The sequence below is a fragment of the Miniopterus schreibersii genome, assembly GCF_964146895.1.
Source record: "Miniopterus schreibersii genome assembly, chromosome: 7".
NCBI lineage: Eukaryota > Metazoa > Chordata > Mammalia > Chiroptera > Miniopteridae > Miniopterus > Miniopterus schreibersii.
The window spans coordinates 11,439,953-11,458,765 of record NC_138108.1 but is presented as its reverse complement, the minus strand read 5'-3'; the positions used below and the strand labels follow the sequence as shown (position 1 = coordinate 11,458,765).

The 18,813-nt window shown below is 51.1% G+C and overlaps 2 protein-coding genes across 2 annotated transcripts; one reads left to right on the top strand and one right to left on the bottom strand.

The window, feature by feature from the left end:
• Positions 1-1,429: 1,429 nt before the first annotated feature.
• Positions 1,430-5,639, bottom strand: LOC308559886 (tubulin alpha-4A chain). Its single transcript, XM_081143188.1, has 4 exons — positions 5,115-5,639; positions 3,182-3,404; positions 2,723-2,871; positions 1,430-2,478 (listed from the first exon to the last, which is right to left on the bottom strand). The coding sequence occupies exons 1-4, from the start codon at positions 5,115-5,117 to the stop codon at positions 1,507-1,509; spliced, it is 1,347 nt and encodes a 448-aa protein (XP_080999314.1). The 5' UTR covers positions 5,118-5,639; the 3' UTR covers positions 1,430-1,506.
• Positions 5,640-12,308: 6,669 nt separating this feature from the next.
• On the top strand, positions 12,309-17,991 carry LOC308559885 (tubulin alpha-1D chain). The gene is made up of 4 exons (XM_081143187.1): positions 12,309-12,462; positions 15,515-15,737; positions 16,072-16,220; positions 16,955-17,991. Exons 1-4 carry the CDS (start codon positions 12,460-12,462, stop codon positions 17,936-17,938), a joined length of 1,359 nt encoding a protein of 452 aa, XP_080999313.1. The 5' UTR covers positions 12,309-12,459; the 3' UTR covers positions 17,939-17,991.
• Positions 17,992-18,813: the final 822 nt, after the last annotated feature.

The window sequence follows — 18,813 nt, the reverse complement described above, 5'->3', positions numbered from 1 at the left end:
GTCTCATTGTTCCTGGAGTGAGAGAAGAAATGCAAGGGGCCCAAAGTCTGGTTGCTATTTCCAAGGAACAGCCTGGGAAGAAGAGGGACTGGTGTAGAGCCAGGATGGCATGACTTCATCATCCCATGTCAGGAGACAGGTATCCTTACCTTAAATCTGGCTGGTTGGCAATGGGCAGTTCTTCTAGCTTGTCTTAGTTAAAAACTTAAAGCTGCTCTGGCTTGAGTAGGCTTCTATGCCAAGAACTGGGATGGGATCCTCTAAATGCACATTCAATTCACTTTCCTTCCTTCATTCCTAGGGGTGGGTAGCTTAGAGTAGCCCAGCCGGTTTGCCAGGCAAGGGCTTCTGGGTGGAGACACCTGAGGAAGCTTTGTGACAGCTACATAACAAGTCTCTCAGACTCAGCCTGGGGGTGAAGGGAGTGGAGGTGTCAGCCATTTTGGCTCACAGTCTTCCAGATGGTTTTAGCTCACACATGGTTAATGATTAATGATGCCGGTGTGGCGTGGCAGTATCCAACTGCCACTTCCTGTCTACTCTGTTGAGTAAACAGGGGCCCTGCCTTTGCTGGGCTTGAAACCTGTTCCCCAGGGAAGGGCACTGCGTCCCCAAATCACAGGGAGGGGAAGCAAGGGCTGGGTTGGCTTCACCTGCTCCTGAGATTGAAGCTTCTTTCCCCAGCCCTGCCCACCCCTACATGCTGACGTCTGTGGGTCCTGGGGTGCCTATTAGCAAAGTTGAAATTTTCCCTGGGGCCCTGGCAAGAGGCTCCCACCAGCTAGCAGAGAGGCTGAGGCCAGAAAGAAAGCACAAACAGGAGACGACCTGACTTTTAATGGCACAGCCCTAGGCCCCAGCAAAGCAGCAAGACAGTGAGCTATGCAAAGTCGTTTATGCAGTGACATAAACAACTCTAGGAGATGGCCTTGTTCCCTCCCATCCCCCAAGCTTATGACTAGGCTCCATGCCAAGGAACTTTGGGCCAGCTCAGCCCCACTCCCAAGCCCTCATAACACAGAGGTGCCTGGGCCAAGCCTCGCTTCCAGAGTCTGTGAATGCAGAGGCAGCAGGAAGAACAGGGTACTAGTCCAGCTCAAATACAAAAACTGTTGGACTTAAACTCCTACTCGGAAAGGAAGTGAAGACATATCCTTCAACAGCTTGTGGCTGGACAGACTGGCCCAGGATTCAGTTATCTCCTCCCTGTCCTGGGTGCCCCTTAGGATCTTACATCAAGGTCCCTGGGGTAATGTTTTCTGAGCCTGGCAAGGGATCCTTGGCAGGTCTCACCTTCAGCCATGGAAGGGAAAAGGGTCATGAGCAGCAAATAGGGCAGCAGCAGAAGCAGCAGCAGAAGCAGCAGAAGCAGCAGCAGCAGCACAAGAGGAAGGCAGCAGAAGCTCAAGTACTCACAGAGGGAACAAGAAACCGTGCAAGGAGACTGTTTATTTCAAAAGGATTTTGCAATAAACATAGTGAGTGGCTCCGGCAGCTGGTCTGTTCTTACTCTTCTCCCTCGTCCTCGTCCTCGTAGGAGTCGATGCCCACCTCCTCGTAATCCTTCTCCAGGGCCGCCATGTCCTCCCGAGCCTCGGAGAACTCACCCTCCTCCATGCCCTCGCCCACATACCAGTGCACAAACGCCCTCTTGGCATACATCAGGTCGAACTTGTGGTCCAGGCGGGCCCAGGCCTCAGCGATGGCGGTCGTGTTGCTCAGCATGCACACGGCACGCTGCACCTTGGCCAGGTCACCGCCGGGCACCACAGTGGGTGGCTGGTAGTTGATGCCAACCTTGAAGCCCGTGGGGCACCAGTCCACAAACTGAATACTGCGCTTGGTCTTGATGGCAGCAATGGCGGCATTGACATCCTTGGGCACCACATCTCCACGGTACAGCAGGCAGCAGGCCATGTACTTGCCGTGACGGGGGTCACACTTCACCATCTGGTTGGCAGGCTCGAAGCAGGAATTGGTGATCTCTGCCACAGACAGCTGCTCGTGGTATGCCTTCTCTGCAGAGATGACTGGCGCGTAGGTGGCCAGGGGGAAGTGGATGCGTGGGTAGGGCACCAGGTTGGTCTGGAACTCTGTCAGGTCCACATTGAGGGCCCCGTCAAAACGTAGGGAAGCTGTGATGGAGGAGACGATCTGGCTGATGAGGCGGTTGAGGTTGGTGTAGGTGGGGCGCTCGATGTCCAGGTTTCGGCGGCAGATGTCATAGATGGCTTCATTGTCCACCATGAAAGCACAGTCTGAGTGCTCCAGGGTGGTGTGGGTGGTCAGGATGGAGTTGTAGGGCTCCACCACAGCTGTGGACACCTGGGGGGCTGGGTAGATGGAGAACTCCAGTTTGGATTTCTTGCCATAGTCAACAGAGAGCCGCTCCATCAGGAGGGAGGTGAAGCCGGAACCGGTGCCCCCCCCAAAGCTGTGGAAGACCAGGAAGCCCTGAAGTCCTGTGCACTGGTCAGACTGAAAGGCAAGAAAGAGAGAGAGCAATGTAGGTAGAGGAGGGGCCTGAGGAACTCTATAGTCTGACTCCACAAAAGCCTAAGTATCTCAGGAGCCAGAGCAAAGACTAATGAGTATTCCACATCAGCAACATGTTCTGGAACATGTACAATTAGAGATGACTCCTTCAAAAAGATCTGGGGAAAAAATGTTCCCGACCCTTAGCATCATCTCAAAAGCTCCCTCCCTTCCATGCCAGACTCACCAGCTTGCGGATCCGGTCCAGTACTGGGTCGATGATCTCCTTGCCAATGGTGTAGTGACCACGGGCATAGTTGTTCGCGGCATCCTCTTTCCCAGTGATGAGCTGCTCTGGATGGAAGAGCTGCCGGTATGGGCCATTTCGGATCTCATCTGCAAGGGCATAAACCACATCGTCAGGGCCCAAACCACAGGCTGTCCTCAGCTGGGCTTTCCCTCCCTCAGTGTGGTAGCTGCAGTGAGATATGTGAAATAGTTCATCCTTCTGCCAGTCTGAGATACCAGTGTGTGAGAGAAACCCGGACCTACTGTGCAGGCCAGCCTAAGATTAGATTGCCTTCTTTAGATTCAAACTGGGTGAGGAATTTTCAGGGCGAGAAAACCAGGTCTAGATGCTGTCTCCAGAAAGAAGCTTTAGAATCACTCTCCACTCCCTTCAATTCCACCCCCTTCTTTCTCTCACCAATTACAGTGGGCTCCAAATCCACAAAAACTGCCCGGGGCACGTGCTTTCCAGCTCCAGTTTCACAGAAGAAGGTGGTGAAGGAGTCATCTCCTCCACCAATGGTCTTGTCACTGGGCATCTGACCATCAGGCTGAATCCCATGTTCCAGACAGTAGAGCTCCCAGCAGGCATTGCCCATCTGGACACCTGCCTGCCCCACATGTACTGAGATGCATTCACGCTGAGGGATAAAGAGAGGGGACACAGCATAAGCCCCACATCCATAAGTCCTCACCTCATAAACCTCTCTCCCACCCCATCACCAACTAGCTAGGATGGCTCAGTTGGCAAAAGTGGAAGCTTGGGGATGGAGCGAGGTCAGAGAAGGCTGGCAGCCTGCCCAGGCTCCCCTGCATAGGGCTCCCCAGTTGGAGGCACTCAGTAGGGCAGGCCGGCCCCTTCACCTACTACTCCATGGGGACCTTGTCAATTAAGAGCTGTGGCTCTACATTTGTAGGATACTCAGGGAAGGAGAGGGCAGGCTCACATGAGACCAGCAGACGCTGCAGGAGCTGAGACAAGGACAAGCAACTTTTTAGCTGTGCCCAGTTCCTATCCCATTCACGCTAAAGGCCCCACTTGATTAACTCTTTGCTTTGATGATGAACAACTATAATTTCACACAACCCTCTCCCCCTTTCTTTCCTGTGGGCTGCAGAGGTGCCTCAGCCTTCCAGTCTGGCATCCACTGACCACACTGCCATCAGAATGTCCTCTCCCCCACCTTCAAATCCCGTCTGGCTCTGGGATCAAACCCATCTGGCTCCTCTCCCCCCTCCCACTCCCCCCCTCCCCGCACTCTGGGTGTCTTTACCGCCTTCATCCAAGGCGACAGGCCTCAGGAAAATAGAGAGATAATGCTGGTGAGCACAGAGGGCAGGTGAGGGCAATAAGGGTTGTAAGCATTGGGGCAGTCGCTGCTCTAAACTAGTCCGTGCCAGTTTCAGAGTAACCCCTGAAGTGCCAAAGCGGTGCGGCGCCCGGCCGCGCAGCCCCCCCCCCCCCCCCCCCCCCCGCGCAACACGGAAATGGCGGGGTGAAGGTTTCCAAATACTCAGAAAAGGAAGCGGAACCCGCGGTGAGGCCCAGAGGTAGCCCGCCTCGCCCCGAGCAGGATGAGCGCCATCCGGCACCCGGCCCTGTACTCGCCCCCCTTCTTTCCAATTACATCCCAGCGGAAAGCGAGGATTGGATTTCGGCCCCCGTCCCCGGGCTATAAATACCGCCCCCCCACCTCTTCCCCTCCCCCCACCTGGCCCCGGCCCGCGCTCCCGCTCAGCGACAGCTGTCCCTGCCCGTCCGCGCAGCCGGGCTCGCGCTGGGGAGGCGCCGGCGCGCCTCACGAGACCGAACCCCATTCCTGGCTCGGAAGCGGGGTGCTGAGTCACGGCGGGGGGAGGCCGTGGGTAAGAGGGATGCGCACACAGTCGGAGGAAAAGGGGATGCTGGACCAAGTAACCTGACCCCTTCCACCTTCTGGCGCCAAGCACGTGCGCGATCAGCTCCAGCGACTGGGTGGGGCGAGGCCAGCGGCGGCGGGCAGCCGAGCGGGCTTCCCTCGCACGCGGAACCCGGGCGCAGGACCGCGTGACTCCCCTCAGGAGGATCAGGGCACAAATGCGTGTGGAGCAGGACGGGATCTCCAGGCGGGCTCCTCTCTGCTAGTGAAGAACCCCACTTCCCCCACCCCCTTCCCCAGCCTTCGAAAGTGGACTACACGGCCGGGCCAAAGTCAGTAGGACGGGGTGGGGGTGGGGGGAACGCAAACACCCTCAAACCTCCTCGAGACTCGGAACGCCAGATGCGGGGCTCCAAGCATCTTCAGAGGGAGCGTCCCCGAAGGACGGGGGCAATGAGGGGACGGGCGAGATGCTGGCGGGGCGGCACTCACCATGGTGAGTCGGGGCGGTGGGTCTCACGCAGAGTCCGGGCGACGGGTCTCAGTGAGAAGTGCGCTAGCTGCAGTGCGGCACCCGCCTTATATACGGGGGCGGGGCCGCGCGCTCCGCTCGCCCACTAGGAGCTCGGAGGCCCGGCGGCCACGCCCAGCGGAGGGTGGGCGGCCCAGAGGGGTGGAGCCAGCGCGGGTTTCCTCCCCTACGTCGTGCTGGGGTCCCTCACCTGTCAGATGTGCGTTAAAAGTAGCAACCCGAGCTTTAGCCCCTCGCTCTAGGTCTGGAGCCGACCCTCGGGGCTCTCGGGCTCCGCTGCAGGCACGCAGGGTGCGGTGCCAGAGCGCGCCTTGCCCGCACCTGCGTCATGGGGGCGCGGGGCGCTCAGGTGTTCTGCCTTGGGCCGGGTGCAGTAGCAGCTGTTCTCAGGTGGCTGCAGCAGGCCTTCGCCGGTGCCCTCCCCGCCCTGCCTCCCTGGACGCTCCAACCGGCTGCCTGGCTCTGGCCGGTCCTCGAGGAACCCCTTTCGGCTGCACGCCGCCTGCTGGTCCCCGGCAGGGACGGCTGGCTTTCGCCGACGCCCGTGGGCGGCCGGGCACCCGGAGCTGCACAGCCTGAGCCCCAGGGTGCCGATCCCTTAGACCGCCCCGCCGAGCTGAGCCCCGCAGCCTGTCTGCGATGGCCCACCCGGAGAATCTGCCCCGGCTCGGCCGCTGCCCGCCAGAGTGGCCTCGTCGTCAGCGCCGTCACTATTAGAGAGCCCTTGCCACAGCCACCTGCCCGCTTTCCGGGGGTTTCCAGAACCACGCGAGCCCTTGCACCTGGATTCGCATCCTAACTGCCCCGTGTGATCTTGGGCAGGTGACTTAATGTCACTGAGCCCGTGGCTTCTTCATCGGTGAAAAAGAGAGGACTCCGTGCTGAAAGCATTGCTGTGAGGTATCAAAATGTTTGTTGACGCTGAAGAGGAAAAGAGAAAATGAAGATTCTGATATCGTGGCCGATTTTGACTTTCACATTCTCTTCTGTCCCTCAGCCACGGGCAGGACCTAAGACCTGAATCTTAACACCCTCGGCACTCAGGTGGAGGCCTCAGCAGAAGCTATTCCTTCTTCCTATGATTCCTTTCCACTTCTTGCAAGAATGAGCCTTTCAATCTACTTCTGTTTTCCCTACATGCCTCACATTTTCTAGCTGTCTCCCTTCACTGGGGAAATTCATCAGAAAGAGCCCCATGTGCCCATTGGCACTCCCTTAAGAAACCTGTCTCTCTGCCTAGTCACTTGGAAAGGGTTCACTTGCCTTTCCTACCATAGTGTTTCCTAGGGCCAGGGCTGTCTGACAACACAACACAGTAGGACAAAATACCTAGCATGGCAACTTTCTATCAACAAAATAGCTAATGGACATGGAAAGGAATGCAGTGAAATATGACAAGGTCTCTCTTCCCACTGGACTTGCCATCCTGTTGGGAGAACAAGACTCATTCATAAAACAGAAAACTGACTAGGGCGTAGAGTGAGGTTGCTTTGGGCAATGGGGTCATGGTCTCTACAGAGCAAGAACCATTTGTGATTACAGAACACACGGCCTCTTGCAGACCTTCCCTGGCTTGCTTTCCCCCTTGGGCAACCCCACCCTAAATGTCTTTGACTTTCAAGTTCAGGTTCTTCCTTTGTAAAACTGGGATAACTTCAGATTGTGAGGGCCAGATGAATTTAGGAATGTGTATAGACATAGAAAAACACTATAAGCAGATATCTGGATTCTTAGAGCATTTTATTCATTTATATTAGTGTGTGTAGCACACCATGCTGCATTTATTTGTGTACATTTTCATCTCACTACATAGCAAACTTGTTGAAGGTAAGGGCTGTGCCTTATTCATCTTTGTGTCCCTAGTTCCTAGCATGGTGCTTAGCATATGGCAGGCATTTGCTGAGTGTACGTCAGATGAATTGTTTCACTTCAGAGATGGGACTAAAATTAGGGCAGAAGTCTAAGAAGCCAGAATTTACAAATTGGCAGCCTGGAGGCCAAATTCCCTTTCAGAAATATTTTGTTTGGCGCTCACAGTGTTAACCCCTGTCACATTTAGAATATGAAAAAATCCAGGAATTATCTTTATGTTGGGGCATCTCCAAGACCACCCCTATATTAGGAGATTAACTAGGAGAACTCAAAGGACTCAGCATAAAATTGTACTCGCAACTAAGGTTTATTACAGCAATGTAGGAGGGACACACAGCTGGATCGTAAGGGGGAAAAAACAAGGTGAGTGTGGAATAATCTATGCTCTCTCCCTCCCATCAGGGCTCACAAAGTGTGTTCTCCCTCCAGAATGAAAATGGAGCAACATTTCCCTGCAGTGTTTCTGCCCAAGGAAGCCCATTAGAGACTCAGCACCCAAGGTTATTATTGGGTGTTGGTCACATAGACACCTGTGCCTAGCACATACAAAAATTCCAGAACCTATGACTACATTCCCTTACATGGCAAAGGCTTTGCAGATGTGATTAAGGTAAAGATCTTGAGAGGTAGAGATAATTCTGGATTTTCTGGGTGAGCTCAATGCAATCACAAGGATTCTTGTAAGTAGAAGAGGGAGGCAGGAGGGTCAGAGTCAGGGAAGGAGAGGTCAGAAGCAAAGATCAAAGGGATGTGATCATTGGCTTTCAAAATGAAAGGGAGCCATGAGTCAAGGAATGTGAGCAACTTCTAGAAGATGGAAAAGGCAAGGAACAGATTCTCCTCTAGAGACTCTTGAAGAAGGCAACCCTGCCAACACCTTGAGTTTAGCCCCAAAAGGACATCTGGTCTAGCCCCAATTTTGGACATCTGGTCTCCAGATCTATAAGATAGTAAATTTGTATTGTTTTAAGCTATTAAGTTTGTAGCCATCTGTTACAGCAGCAATAGGAAACCAATATGGAAACAAGTGGAGCTGGGTAGTGGCTACCTTATGATAGTCAATGAGCTGCTCCATTTCACTCAATCCACACCATTTTGTGTTTCCCTGACACAGAAGACAAGTGCCTGTTGCCACTTAACATCATATGCTCAGCCTACATTACACTTTTATATTACCCTGGCCCCTGTAGCAAGGAGTTTATAACCCCTGAGCAGGACTTGTGGCAGAGAAAATGGAAAAGACAAGGGTGCAGGGAGAAATACTCAAGGCATGTTAGTGGAATGCAGACTCTGCCTCTGATTTTGTCTGTGCACACATGCACACATGTGCACACACATGTGACTGTGAGTGTATATATCCTCAGGATATATATAGATGCCTCTAAATTAGGGCCATAAGCTCTGGAGGTGGGTATACAGGTAATGGTCCATATTACCAGATTGAAAACTTTTAGACATTCACATACACATACGGAATCTAGAAGGTGATTCCAGGCACTCCTTCACTCTTCCCATTGGATCACTGCTTAGTGCATCTACCCTGTGTGGGTGTCCGGCAAGCCACACTCTCTTTGGATCTCTATCCCTCTTTCCCTTGCCCATTATTTCCGTCCTTTCTAACCTCTTCCCAGAATCTCATGCCTCCATCTGGGAGCAGTGCAACAAGGTCCTCAAAGTTCCGAATGACTCCACTGACTCCCTCTGGGAGAGGTGGAGCTGAGCCTTAGTGCACACCCTTCTGGGTTTTTTGTTGTTGGTTTTTTTTCAGACTGGAGCAGTCTGTCCTCCTTCTCACAGCACAACCTTTCTAAAGGGATATCTCCATGTCTGCTCTCCTCCACACTCTCTCTGCAGGCTTGGTTCCCATGCTCCAGTGAGATGCTCTTGCCAGGCTCTCTAGCGATCCCCATCTTGCCAAAGTTCACATCTCTCCCTTCGTCTTTCTGGGCCTCTTGGCTGTGTTTGACATAGCTGATCCTTCCTTCCTCCTTGAAACACTTCCTTTCTTGGCTTCAATGACATGTCCCTCTCCTGGTTTTTGTCCCGGCCACTTCTTCTTGGTGGTCTTTCATGGTTTCTTTCTAAAGGGAGTTCTCTAAAGGGAGTCTCTCTTTTCTTTGTTTTTGTCCCTGAAAAAGCAACTGTTGAAGGGGGGTGATGAGTATGTGGGGTTTTATTATATAATGCCTACTTTCAGTATACTTTTAAATGCAATTAATAAAAAGTTAAAACATGTCTAGGGTTATCCAAAAGGAACAGAGCTAGACTGTATACATTCCCAAACTATAGTGAAAGACTGGAATAAAAAGAAAGAAATATCACCTAGATGCTGATGACTCTCAAATGTGTATCTCCATTTTGGACCTCTTCTCTGAACTTCAAACTTATGTGCCTATTTGCCTTCTTGACATCACTACTTGAAAGCCCATTAGACATCTCAAACATAACACATTCAAAATAGAACTCTCTGTACTCTCACCCCACTTCCTACCAAGCCTGCTTCTGTCCTGGGCTTATGAGTCTGAGTGAGCAATATCACCTTCCACCCACATGCTTAAGTTAAAAACCTAGGGTCATCCTGCATTCCTTTCCCTCTCTCCTCCTCTTTTATTAGATTTTTTTTTTTTTTTTTTTTGGCTGCAACTAATGGAAAGCCTAACTAACAGCAGCTTAAACAGTGAGGGTGTTTATTACCCCACAAAAAATCTGAGTGTAGGGCGGTTCCAGAGTTGGTTCAGTGATGTCACCAGTAACTCCGGTATTTCCAGCTTTCTACTCTGGCATCCTCAATGAGCTGGTGGCGTCTTCCCTCATGATCACGAGATGCCTGCTGCAGCTCAAGTACCATGTCTTCATTTGACACTGTCTTAAGGCAGGAAAAGAGGGTTTCCTCCCACATCTCTTTTTATCAGGGAGAAAAACCTTTCCTTAAAGCACCCTTGCAATTTCCCCTTATAGCTCACTAGCCCCATGCCTGGAAGGAGGGAATAGAATTGCCACGAATAGTTTAAACTGCTCTATTCTCACTTCTAGGTCTGGGGAAAGGTAATTTTCCTTGAGCAAGTGGAAAGGTGAGTAATTAAACAAATCAGGACCCTGCCAGCAAAGAAGTGGAGGCGGGGGCAGGGAAGGCTGTTGGGTAGGTCTGCTGCACACATCAGCATGTCCCATTACTTTGAACCCAGCTACCTCTCTCCATCCCCACGCTAGTCCAAGCCCCATCCCCTCATTTCTGGATGCCTACAGTGGCCTCCTAACCACTTTTCTGCTTCTACCCTTGGACCCCAATAATGCAGTCTCCACACAGCAGCTGCAGTAACCTCCCTAAAACACAAAGTAGACAATGATGCTTGCTTAAACCCTCCCATCGCACTTGTCATTCCATCTCAGTTCAAATGTCATCTTCTTAGAGAGCTGCTGCTTCTCAGTAGTAGCCTCCACCTCCCATCTCTTTCTGTACCATTATTGGTTTTGTTTTCTCCACACACTTACTGCTCTCTGAAATTGTCTTCTTTATTTGTTATGTCTCCCCATGAAAATGTCAGCTCCTTAAGAGCACAGACTCTTTTAGTCCACCACTGTATCCCTGGCACCTGGAACAGTGTTTGGCATATAGGGGACACTCAATAAATATTTGTTAAAAGAATTAAGAGTGATGGCTGCCTCTTATTTTATAACTTAGGTACATTAATATGCTTTAAAAATCTCTTTATTCTTTTTTACATAAGGCCCCACCCCCACCTGCCTTTAGGGTACTTTTCTTTCCATATTTGGTGATACCTCAGTTGACCCTGAGCCCAACTGGGAGACCAGTTAGGAGAAGTTAAAGTTCTAGACAAAAGGGTTTTGGGCCAGGGGGCCCTCTAGGCCCCAAACCCCTCCATCTGGATAATAATTCCCAGGATGATCATTCCTGAGGTCTATGGCTTCATGGAGCAACCCCGTGGGAGGCTGGGCTTCCTTACCTTTGAAATGCTGGTTGGCTGTGTTTTCTCTCTGGGGATTTTGGCCTCTTAGTTCCAGGTGAGAGAGAGAAGACTTTAAGCCATAACCAAAACCAAAGTTAGCCATGTTGATATTCTGGGCCACGCCCTAGTAAACTGTGATGAGAAGGGCTCTGAAAAAAACCCTGCTTCAAAATAACCCCCACCATTTGCCACAGTGACTGAAATTTCACAGTAGCAACTACTTCCTGGATAAGATTGCTAGATAAAATTCTTTTATTTGCTAAATCTGGCATTCCTATTCCAGGTCATGGTTGCTATTTGGAAAAGTGACAGAAGAGATGTTGTGTGGTTTCCAGGCAGCATTAAGGTCCATTTGAGGTCATGAATTTGAAGTCCGACCCATCAGCATGGCTCTGGGTTTTTCCACTGTTTTGCTGGGTCAGTACAGGCACAGACTTGGTGAAGAAATGGATTATATAGGGTTGTGGTTTAGTCAAACAAGGCTGCTGAAGCTAGAGGGAGGCAAGGCAGTTGAGGGGTATGCAAGAAGGTGATCACCACTGACCATGCAATTTAAAAGGGGAAGGAAGGAAATGAAGATATAAGAAGGGGATGGGGGACAGTGACAACTCTGCCATGTGGAAAGAGGAGAAGCACTAAGCTTGAGTCCCAGATGACTCTTAATTCTACCACTAGTTAACCTCCATGTGACCTTGCACAAGACATAAGAGCCTTCAGTTTTCTTCACCATGGGAATGGAGGCCCCACCTTACCTACCTCATGGAGTTGTTGAGGGACTCAACAGGGATAAGGGGCGAAGCAGCCATAAGAACTACAACACAGAATGCGAGTGTGAGAGATTAACATTTTTATTTTGTAATTTTGCCTAAGGCCATAGGGCGAGGCCTTCTGTGGGGAAATGAGGCCAGGCTAGACCAGCAACAACTTGCTCTGAAATAGCGAGAGGTACCGACAAATAGCCCCAAGCCCTGCTCATCAGCTCGCTTTCCCTGTGAAGAACAACAGCAATTCCGGACAAAGCACTGAAAGCTCATGTTGTTTAAGCCTCACAATACTACCTCTCCCCATTCAACAGATGAGAAAACTGAGGAAAAAAAGTTAAATGCTGGAGATGGGGCTAAAGCCGAGCTCTTGTCCCCCATGTTCTATGATAGTCCAAGTTCCCACCCAGAAGGCCCCGAAGTGGATCCCTTGCCCCAGGGCTCCTGATTTCTAGTTCACTGCAGACTCTTCATAACTCCACCTACACTCCATCTCGCTCCCCTATTTGGGCCCAGGCCCTGCCTGCTGCCTGGTAACCAAGTCAACAGGCCTGCCCTCCTGGGGATGTTTCTAACAACATTCTCACCCTGAAAGCAGATCAGAGAGTACAAGGAGGCCGAAGGCTGTGGGTCTCTCACGGACTTGTCCCTGTGTTCCATCTAGCAGCAGACAGAAAACCCCAGACAGCCCCCAGCCAAACAGCATGGTAAGCAGAGGTGGGGGTCTGAGTATGCAAGTGAGGGTCCCAGTGGGCCCAGGTGGGTGGTGTGAGGGATCTTTGGGAGTCGAGGTACTCATGGGGCTACAGTGTGTGGGCAGGTGGGCTGAGGAAGGGGGAAAGAGACTTCCAGATGTGAGTGTGCCCTTTCCCAAGTGTGCTGGTATGTGGGGGCATGGGTAGGGGGTGGAGGACAGGGTGATGGTAACCAGGATGTGGGTCTGAGTCTGGGCTCAGGAGCAAGGCTGCTAAAGGGCTTCAAATTTAGGGGTAAGGAGTATGGAGTAAGCAGGACGGGGGCACAAAATGTAGGTACTACCCTACAGACCCTGGGCCCCATGGCAGAGTCATTGTGGTCCCACCTTCCAGCTGTGGGGATACATCCTGATAGCCTTCCCCAACTGCAATTACGTACTAATGTGGGGAGGCAGGAGGAGGAGGGAGAGGAAGGGTGCTCCCAGTTCTCGAGACTTGGCTGAGTGTGGGATCATTTGATATCTTTCACCCGTCTCCCTACTGGGCAGGGTAGAAGAGCAGCTAAGAACATGGTTGGAGCCAGGCTGTCCCTGTTTTAAATATTCCTCATTTTGCTCATGACCTTGAGCTAGTTGCTTAACCTCCTTGAAAGTCAGTTTCTTCATCTGTAAAGTGGGTTAATAAAAGTACCTATCCAAGGGGGCTGTTGTGAAGATCAAATGAGATAATGTATGTGAAGCACTTAGCATAGTGCCTGGAACCTAATTAATGCTTACTATATGGGAACTAATCAACATCATGACAAAGCCTGCTGGGTACAGATATGAGATTATGCTGTTTTTACAGTCAAGAAAAAAGAACTAGGGGAGCTGAGGTGAAGTAATTTATCTGAGGTCATAGAAAGAAAGAGCTTTGAGGCCAAGTCTGTGTGATTCCAGGGGCTTTCTTTGCCCCAAACCTGCTGCCCCACCATAAGAGGCATCGATTCCAGCACCTCAGGCATACCCGAGAGGTCAGAGACACCTGGCATGAGCCAGAAGTTGGGGCCAAGGCAGTGTCTGGCTTTGTTGGCAGAGCCCGGCCAGGCTCAGAGATGCAGCAGCTGGCTCTGACCTCGCCAGGTGGTTGGTGAACTGAGAAGCTGAGTCAGCTCTCTCTCCTGGACCTGGGAATTTCTCAACTCCTGTGTCCTTAAGTTCCTCCCAGATTAATTAGTTAACGTCTCTTACTATGACATCAGTGATTGGGGGATGGGAGAGTTGGTAGGGGACCCAGCATATGGTACACCCTAGCATATGTCATGAAATGAGCCAGGCAACATGCATGCATTCGTTCGTTTAATCCTCAGAGGAATTCCAGAAGAGGGCTCTTATTATTGCCCCCATGTCATAAGGAAGGATGTCAACAGAGAGTTAAGACTCTTGAGACAAGCAGAGAAGTAATGGGGTTGGGATACAAATGATTTATGGATTAATCCCAGTCATCTAAAAATCCTAAGTCAAGCCTGGCCGGTGTGGCTCAGGGGTTGAGCATCGACATATGAGCCAGGAGGTCACAGTTCGATTCTTGGTCAGGGCACATGCCTGGGTTGCAGGCTCGATCCCCAGCTGGGAGCATGCAGGAGGCAGCTGATCAATGACTCTCATTGTGGATGTTTCTGTCTCTCTCTCCCTTTCTCTCTCTGAAATCAATAAAAAAAAAAAAGATTAAAAATCATAAGTCAAGGCCCCTATGTCATATAAAAATGTCAGTGATGAGTTAAATTTATGAAGAAAGCATCCTCATTAAAATTTTATGAGTTATTTTAGGCATGCAACAAGGCATAAAGAATAATATAATGAACACCTGCTTCTCCCACTTTAAGAAATAGAATCTCTTTCAGATTATATTCATCTCTACCAGAGAGAACCATTATTCCAAATTTGCTGTTAATATTTTCCCTTGCTTTCTTTATTTTTGCAATATGCACACATTACAAGGCTATCTAGTAAATATATAAATTTATCTGTCAAGGATGCATAGTATTATTTTACAAGTTAAAGATTTACATAAATAGTTTCATATTGAATGATTCTTCTTAATTTGAGATACATCACTTTAAGCTTCTACCAGCAGTGTAAGATTTCACATTTCTCCACATCCTCTGCATTGTTAAGCCTTAAAGTTTGGGGAAATTTGATGAATGTACTCATTTTATTTTTAAGTTCTGTGGTAATTACTTCTCAAGCAAAGAAGTACTCTGGTAGTAGCCAGAGAGGTGCTCTGGGAGCCGTACTCTGGTATCCCACTTACCACACTGTCACACATCTGTTAATGTATGAAACTCTCTCTTCCCTAGACAGTGAGCTTCTTGAGAACAGGGACTGAGTGTTGGGTGTTATGTATCCTCAGTGTCAGCACAGTGTTCAGTATGTAGTAGAGGCTCAATAAATCTTCGATGAAGCAAGAGGGTCAAGCCTTCTCCATTCTCATGGGACTCCCCAGGAAGGACACTCACCTTTCTCTTTTCTTAGACCAATAGTCCTGCTTCAGGGGCCAAGAGTTCTTTGACCACCAGTCTCGAATCATGCGGGGAAGACCTTTCTTTCCAGTCCCACCCCACTCCGGATCTTTTCTCTTTCTCACTGGCATTTCTATCTGTCACATGAATCCAGAGTTCTTTCTGCTTTTATAAACCTCTTTATCTTTGACCCCTGAAACTTCACTTGGATCTTGCTTCTCTCACCAGTGGCCCCTAATTTCTTTCTGAACACAAGTGGGTTGACTTTTGTATTCTGCCAGACTCATCTGATCCCCTCAACATTCCTCAAGACACTTAGTCACTGAGCAAGACTATAATCTGAAAACTGTCCACAGCTTCTTCCCCTGCGGGGTTTGGCCCAGCCCCCAGAGCCAATGCCTGCTGGTCCTCAATGTCACCAGTAAATGCTTAGCCACAAGAGGTGAGGCAAACAGAGCAGAGTCCAAGAACCTTTGCCCTCAGCCAGAAGGCCTCTCAAGGAAGGCAGGAATTTTGTCCAAGCATGATATGCTTCTCTAAGAGTGTTTTCTGCCCTTTGCTCAGCGTGAGTGCATCTCAGTCCACGTGGGGCAGGCTGGCGTGCAGATTGGCAATGCCTGCTGGGAGCTCTACTGCTTGGAACATGGAATCCAACCAGATGGGCAGATGCCCAGCGACAAGACCATCGGGGGAGGGGACGACTCCTTCAACACCTTCTTTAGCGAAACTGGGGCTGGAAAACATGTGCCCCGGGCAGTGTTTGTGGATCTGGAGCCCACTGTGATTGGTGAGTGATGATCTGTCTCTGCCATGGCCTTATCCCAGGTACCATAGCAATTCCTTCTCTATAACTGGAGAGCACTAGAGTGTATGATTCCTGCAGCCAATTAGAATTCCAGACCTGCAGAGCCACTGTCACTCAGCTCCAGAGTTTCAATGTCACCCCACATCCCTTTCCTTTTCATTGACGAACACTCCAAGTCAAGGGCAATAGCAGCAACCTGAATGGGGCTCCTCCAGGGTAGGACTTGGGGCCTGGAGCTCCCCCTTCTAGTGGGCACCCTGGGGCTCTGGGAGCCAGGCTACATGAGGAGTGGGGCCTAAAACTCTGTTCATTGCAGATGAAGTTCGGACAGGCACATACCGTCAACTTTTCCATCCAGAGCAGCTCATCACAGGCAAGGAAGATGCTGCCAATAACTATGCCCGAGGCCACTACACCATTGGGAAGGAGCTCATTGACCTGGTGCTGGACCGAATCCGGAAGCTGGTGAGAGAAGGGCTGAAGGCTGGGGATTCCTATTGTGGTCTGGAGACCAGTTAGGGGAAGGGCAGCTTAAGCCCTTGGGAGAGCATCCTGGAGAAGTCTTAAACACGCAGGATCAGGACCCTGATCAGGGAGGCAGGCAGAGTATAGGCTGTGGCCTGGAGCTGGGTGTCTTCTTTATCTTCTGTAGCAATGGACCCAATCCTGGGCGCATGGCCACCAGGGCTAAGCTGGCCATGGGCTGCCTGGCCCAGTGATGAGGGTCCATAAACATTCCCAGAATATCACCTTGTATTGTAAGGGTATGGGCAGAAGGCCCTGTGAATAACAGGGCTCCCAATAATGCTGGCCCAAGGCTCTACGACTGACTTAGGCCTCCACCAAGCATGGGGATAAGTTCCTGGATTGTTAATCTCAGTAGAGAAGCCCTCCAGAAACATCTGGAGTTAAATTAGGGAGACACAGGTATGGGTGGAGCTGGCAAATTATGATGACAAAAATAATTATGTGACAAGATTCAAGAGAGCTGTCTGTTAGAGTCCTCAGGGGGCTTTAGAAAGGAAGAGGGAAGAGAGGAGAGAGTGGGCCGCCCTCATGAGGATCTCTTTTGTGCTCTTGGAAAAGTCTTTCAAGGATTTTATGACACTTTGGGAGAATTTGAAACAGCACTAGCTGGTTCTTTCTTGTTTGTCAGCTGTGTTTCACACCCCACATTGCTCTTCGTCTTTGCTTTCTAGGCTGACCAGTGCACAGGACTCCAAGGGTTCCTGATCTTCCACAGCTTTGGGGGAGGCACCGGCTCTGGCTTCACCTCCCTCCTGATGGAGCGGCTCTCTGTTGACTATGGCAAGAAATCCAAACTGGAGTTCTCCATCTACCCAGCCCCCCAGGTGTCCACCGCTGTGGTGGAGCCCTACAACTCCATCCTGACCACCCACACCACCCTGGAGCACTCAGACTGTGCTTTCATGGTGGACAATGAAGCCATCTATGACATCTGCCGCCGAAACCTGGACATCGAGCGCCCCACCTACACCAACCTCAACCGCCTCATCGGCCAGATCGTCTCCTCCATCACAGCTTCCCTACGTTTTGACGGGGCCCTCAATGTGGACCTGACAGAGTTCCAGACCAACCTGGTGCCCTACCCGCGCATCCACTTCCCCCTGGCCACCTACGCGCCAGTCATCTCTGCAGAGAAGGCATACCACGAGCAGCTGTCTGTGGCAGAGATCACCAATTCCTGCTTCGAGCCTGCCAACCAGATGGTGAAGTGTGACCCCCGTCACGGCAAGTACATGGCCTGCTGCCTGCTGTACCGTGGAGATGTGGTGCCCAAGGATGTCAATGCCGCCATTGCTGCCATCAAGACCAAGCGCAGTATTCAGTTTGTGGACTGGTGCCCCACGGGCTTCAAGGTTGGCATCAACTACCAGCCACCCACTGTGGTGCCCGGCGGTGACCTGGCCAAGGTGCAGCGTGCCGTGTGCATGCTGAGCAACACGACCGCCATCGCTGAGGCCTGGGCCCGCCTGGACCACAAGTTCGACCTGATGTATGCCAAGAGGGCGTTTGTGCACTGGTATGTGGGCGAGGGCATGGAGGAGGGTGAGTTCTCCGAGGCTCGGGAGGACATGGCGGCCCTGGAGAAGGATTACGAGGAGGTGGGCATGGATAGTGTGGAGGGGGAGGGAGAAGAGGAAGACGGGGATGAATATTAGGGGAGCCCTTCATGTCTGTCCTAAATAAAGTGCTATGGCCGTATTGTCTCAGGAATGCCTTTTTCTCTTGGGAAAAGCCATGGGGGGAGGGCTTCTCCTAAATGAGAGATAGGAAGGCTGGTATCTTAGCCTGGGCTCCCCAGAAAGCAGATCTGATTTCCTGTTTCATTAAAGGGTGCAGTTCCAGAATGGGGGCCAAGGGGGTAAAGCGGGGAGGAGGGAGAATTGACCCTGGAGTAGATGCAGCGGGATAAAGGGCGACTCGACCATTCCTCGGGTGAGAGGGAGGGGTGGTGGTGAGGGGGGTTGATGCACTGGTCCGCTCTTCCATTGGTTAAACCTTCGGTCTATTAAGCAGGACCCCCTGTACTTCCAGGTTGCACACACTTGGCCTGCAGGGTCAACAAAGAACCCTGGAGCAGGAGGTGAGGTGCTTCCAAATTGCACTTGTGTGAAGTTGGTCGGAACCTCACAAGACCGCCACCAGAGCCTGGTGGGGCCAGCAGGGTCTGAATGGTGCCTTAGAGCAGTCTGATGTAGCTGATACAGTCTGCCGTAGCTGCAGTTCACCCTGCATATTGGGGTTTTATCTTCTTCAGGCGGGCGGTTTGTGTTTAGAGAGACCAGAAGCTGGCATTAAGGCAGAACAATGGCAGCAACAATGGGAGAATGGCTGGGGAGGGGCTGGGCTTGCCTTCCAGCAAGCTCCACCAACACTCACCACTTTTTGACAAAGACAATTGACCTTTTTTTTCAAATGCCTTGTGTTATGCAAGCACAGCTCCAAGCCCTCACTGCCAACCAGATGGCTGCCCCTAAAATCTTCATATATGGACTTTCTGTATCTCCTGCTGGGCTGGAGGGTTGGTTCGACA

What these genes read in the sequence shown, in the direction of transcription:
- LOC308559885 (XM_081143187.1), top strand. An exon ending in TCTGGAGCCCACTGTGATTG is followed by an intron (nt 15,738 to 16,071) that starts GTGAGTGATGAT and finishes TGTTCATTGCAG; the next exon opens with ATGAAGTTCGGACAGGCACA. An exon ending in TGGACCGAATCCGGAAGCTG is followed by an intron (nt 16,221 to 16,954) that starts GTGAGAGAAGGG and finishes TTTGCTTTCTAG; the next exon opens with GCTGACCAGTGCACAGGACT.
- LOC308559886 (XM_081143188.1), bottom strand. An exon ending in TTTGGAGCCCACTGTAATTG is followed by an intron (nt 2,872 to 3,181) that starts GTGAGAGAAAGA and finishes ATGCCCTTGCAG; the next exon opens with ATGAGATCCGAAATGGCCCA. An exon ending in TGGACCGGATCCGCAAGCTG is followed by an intron (nt 2,479 to 2,722) that starts GTGAGTCTGGCA and finishes CTTGCCTTTCAG; the next exon opens with TCTGACCAGTGCACAGGACT.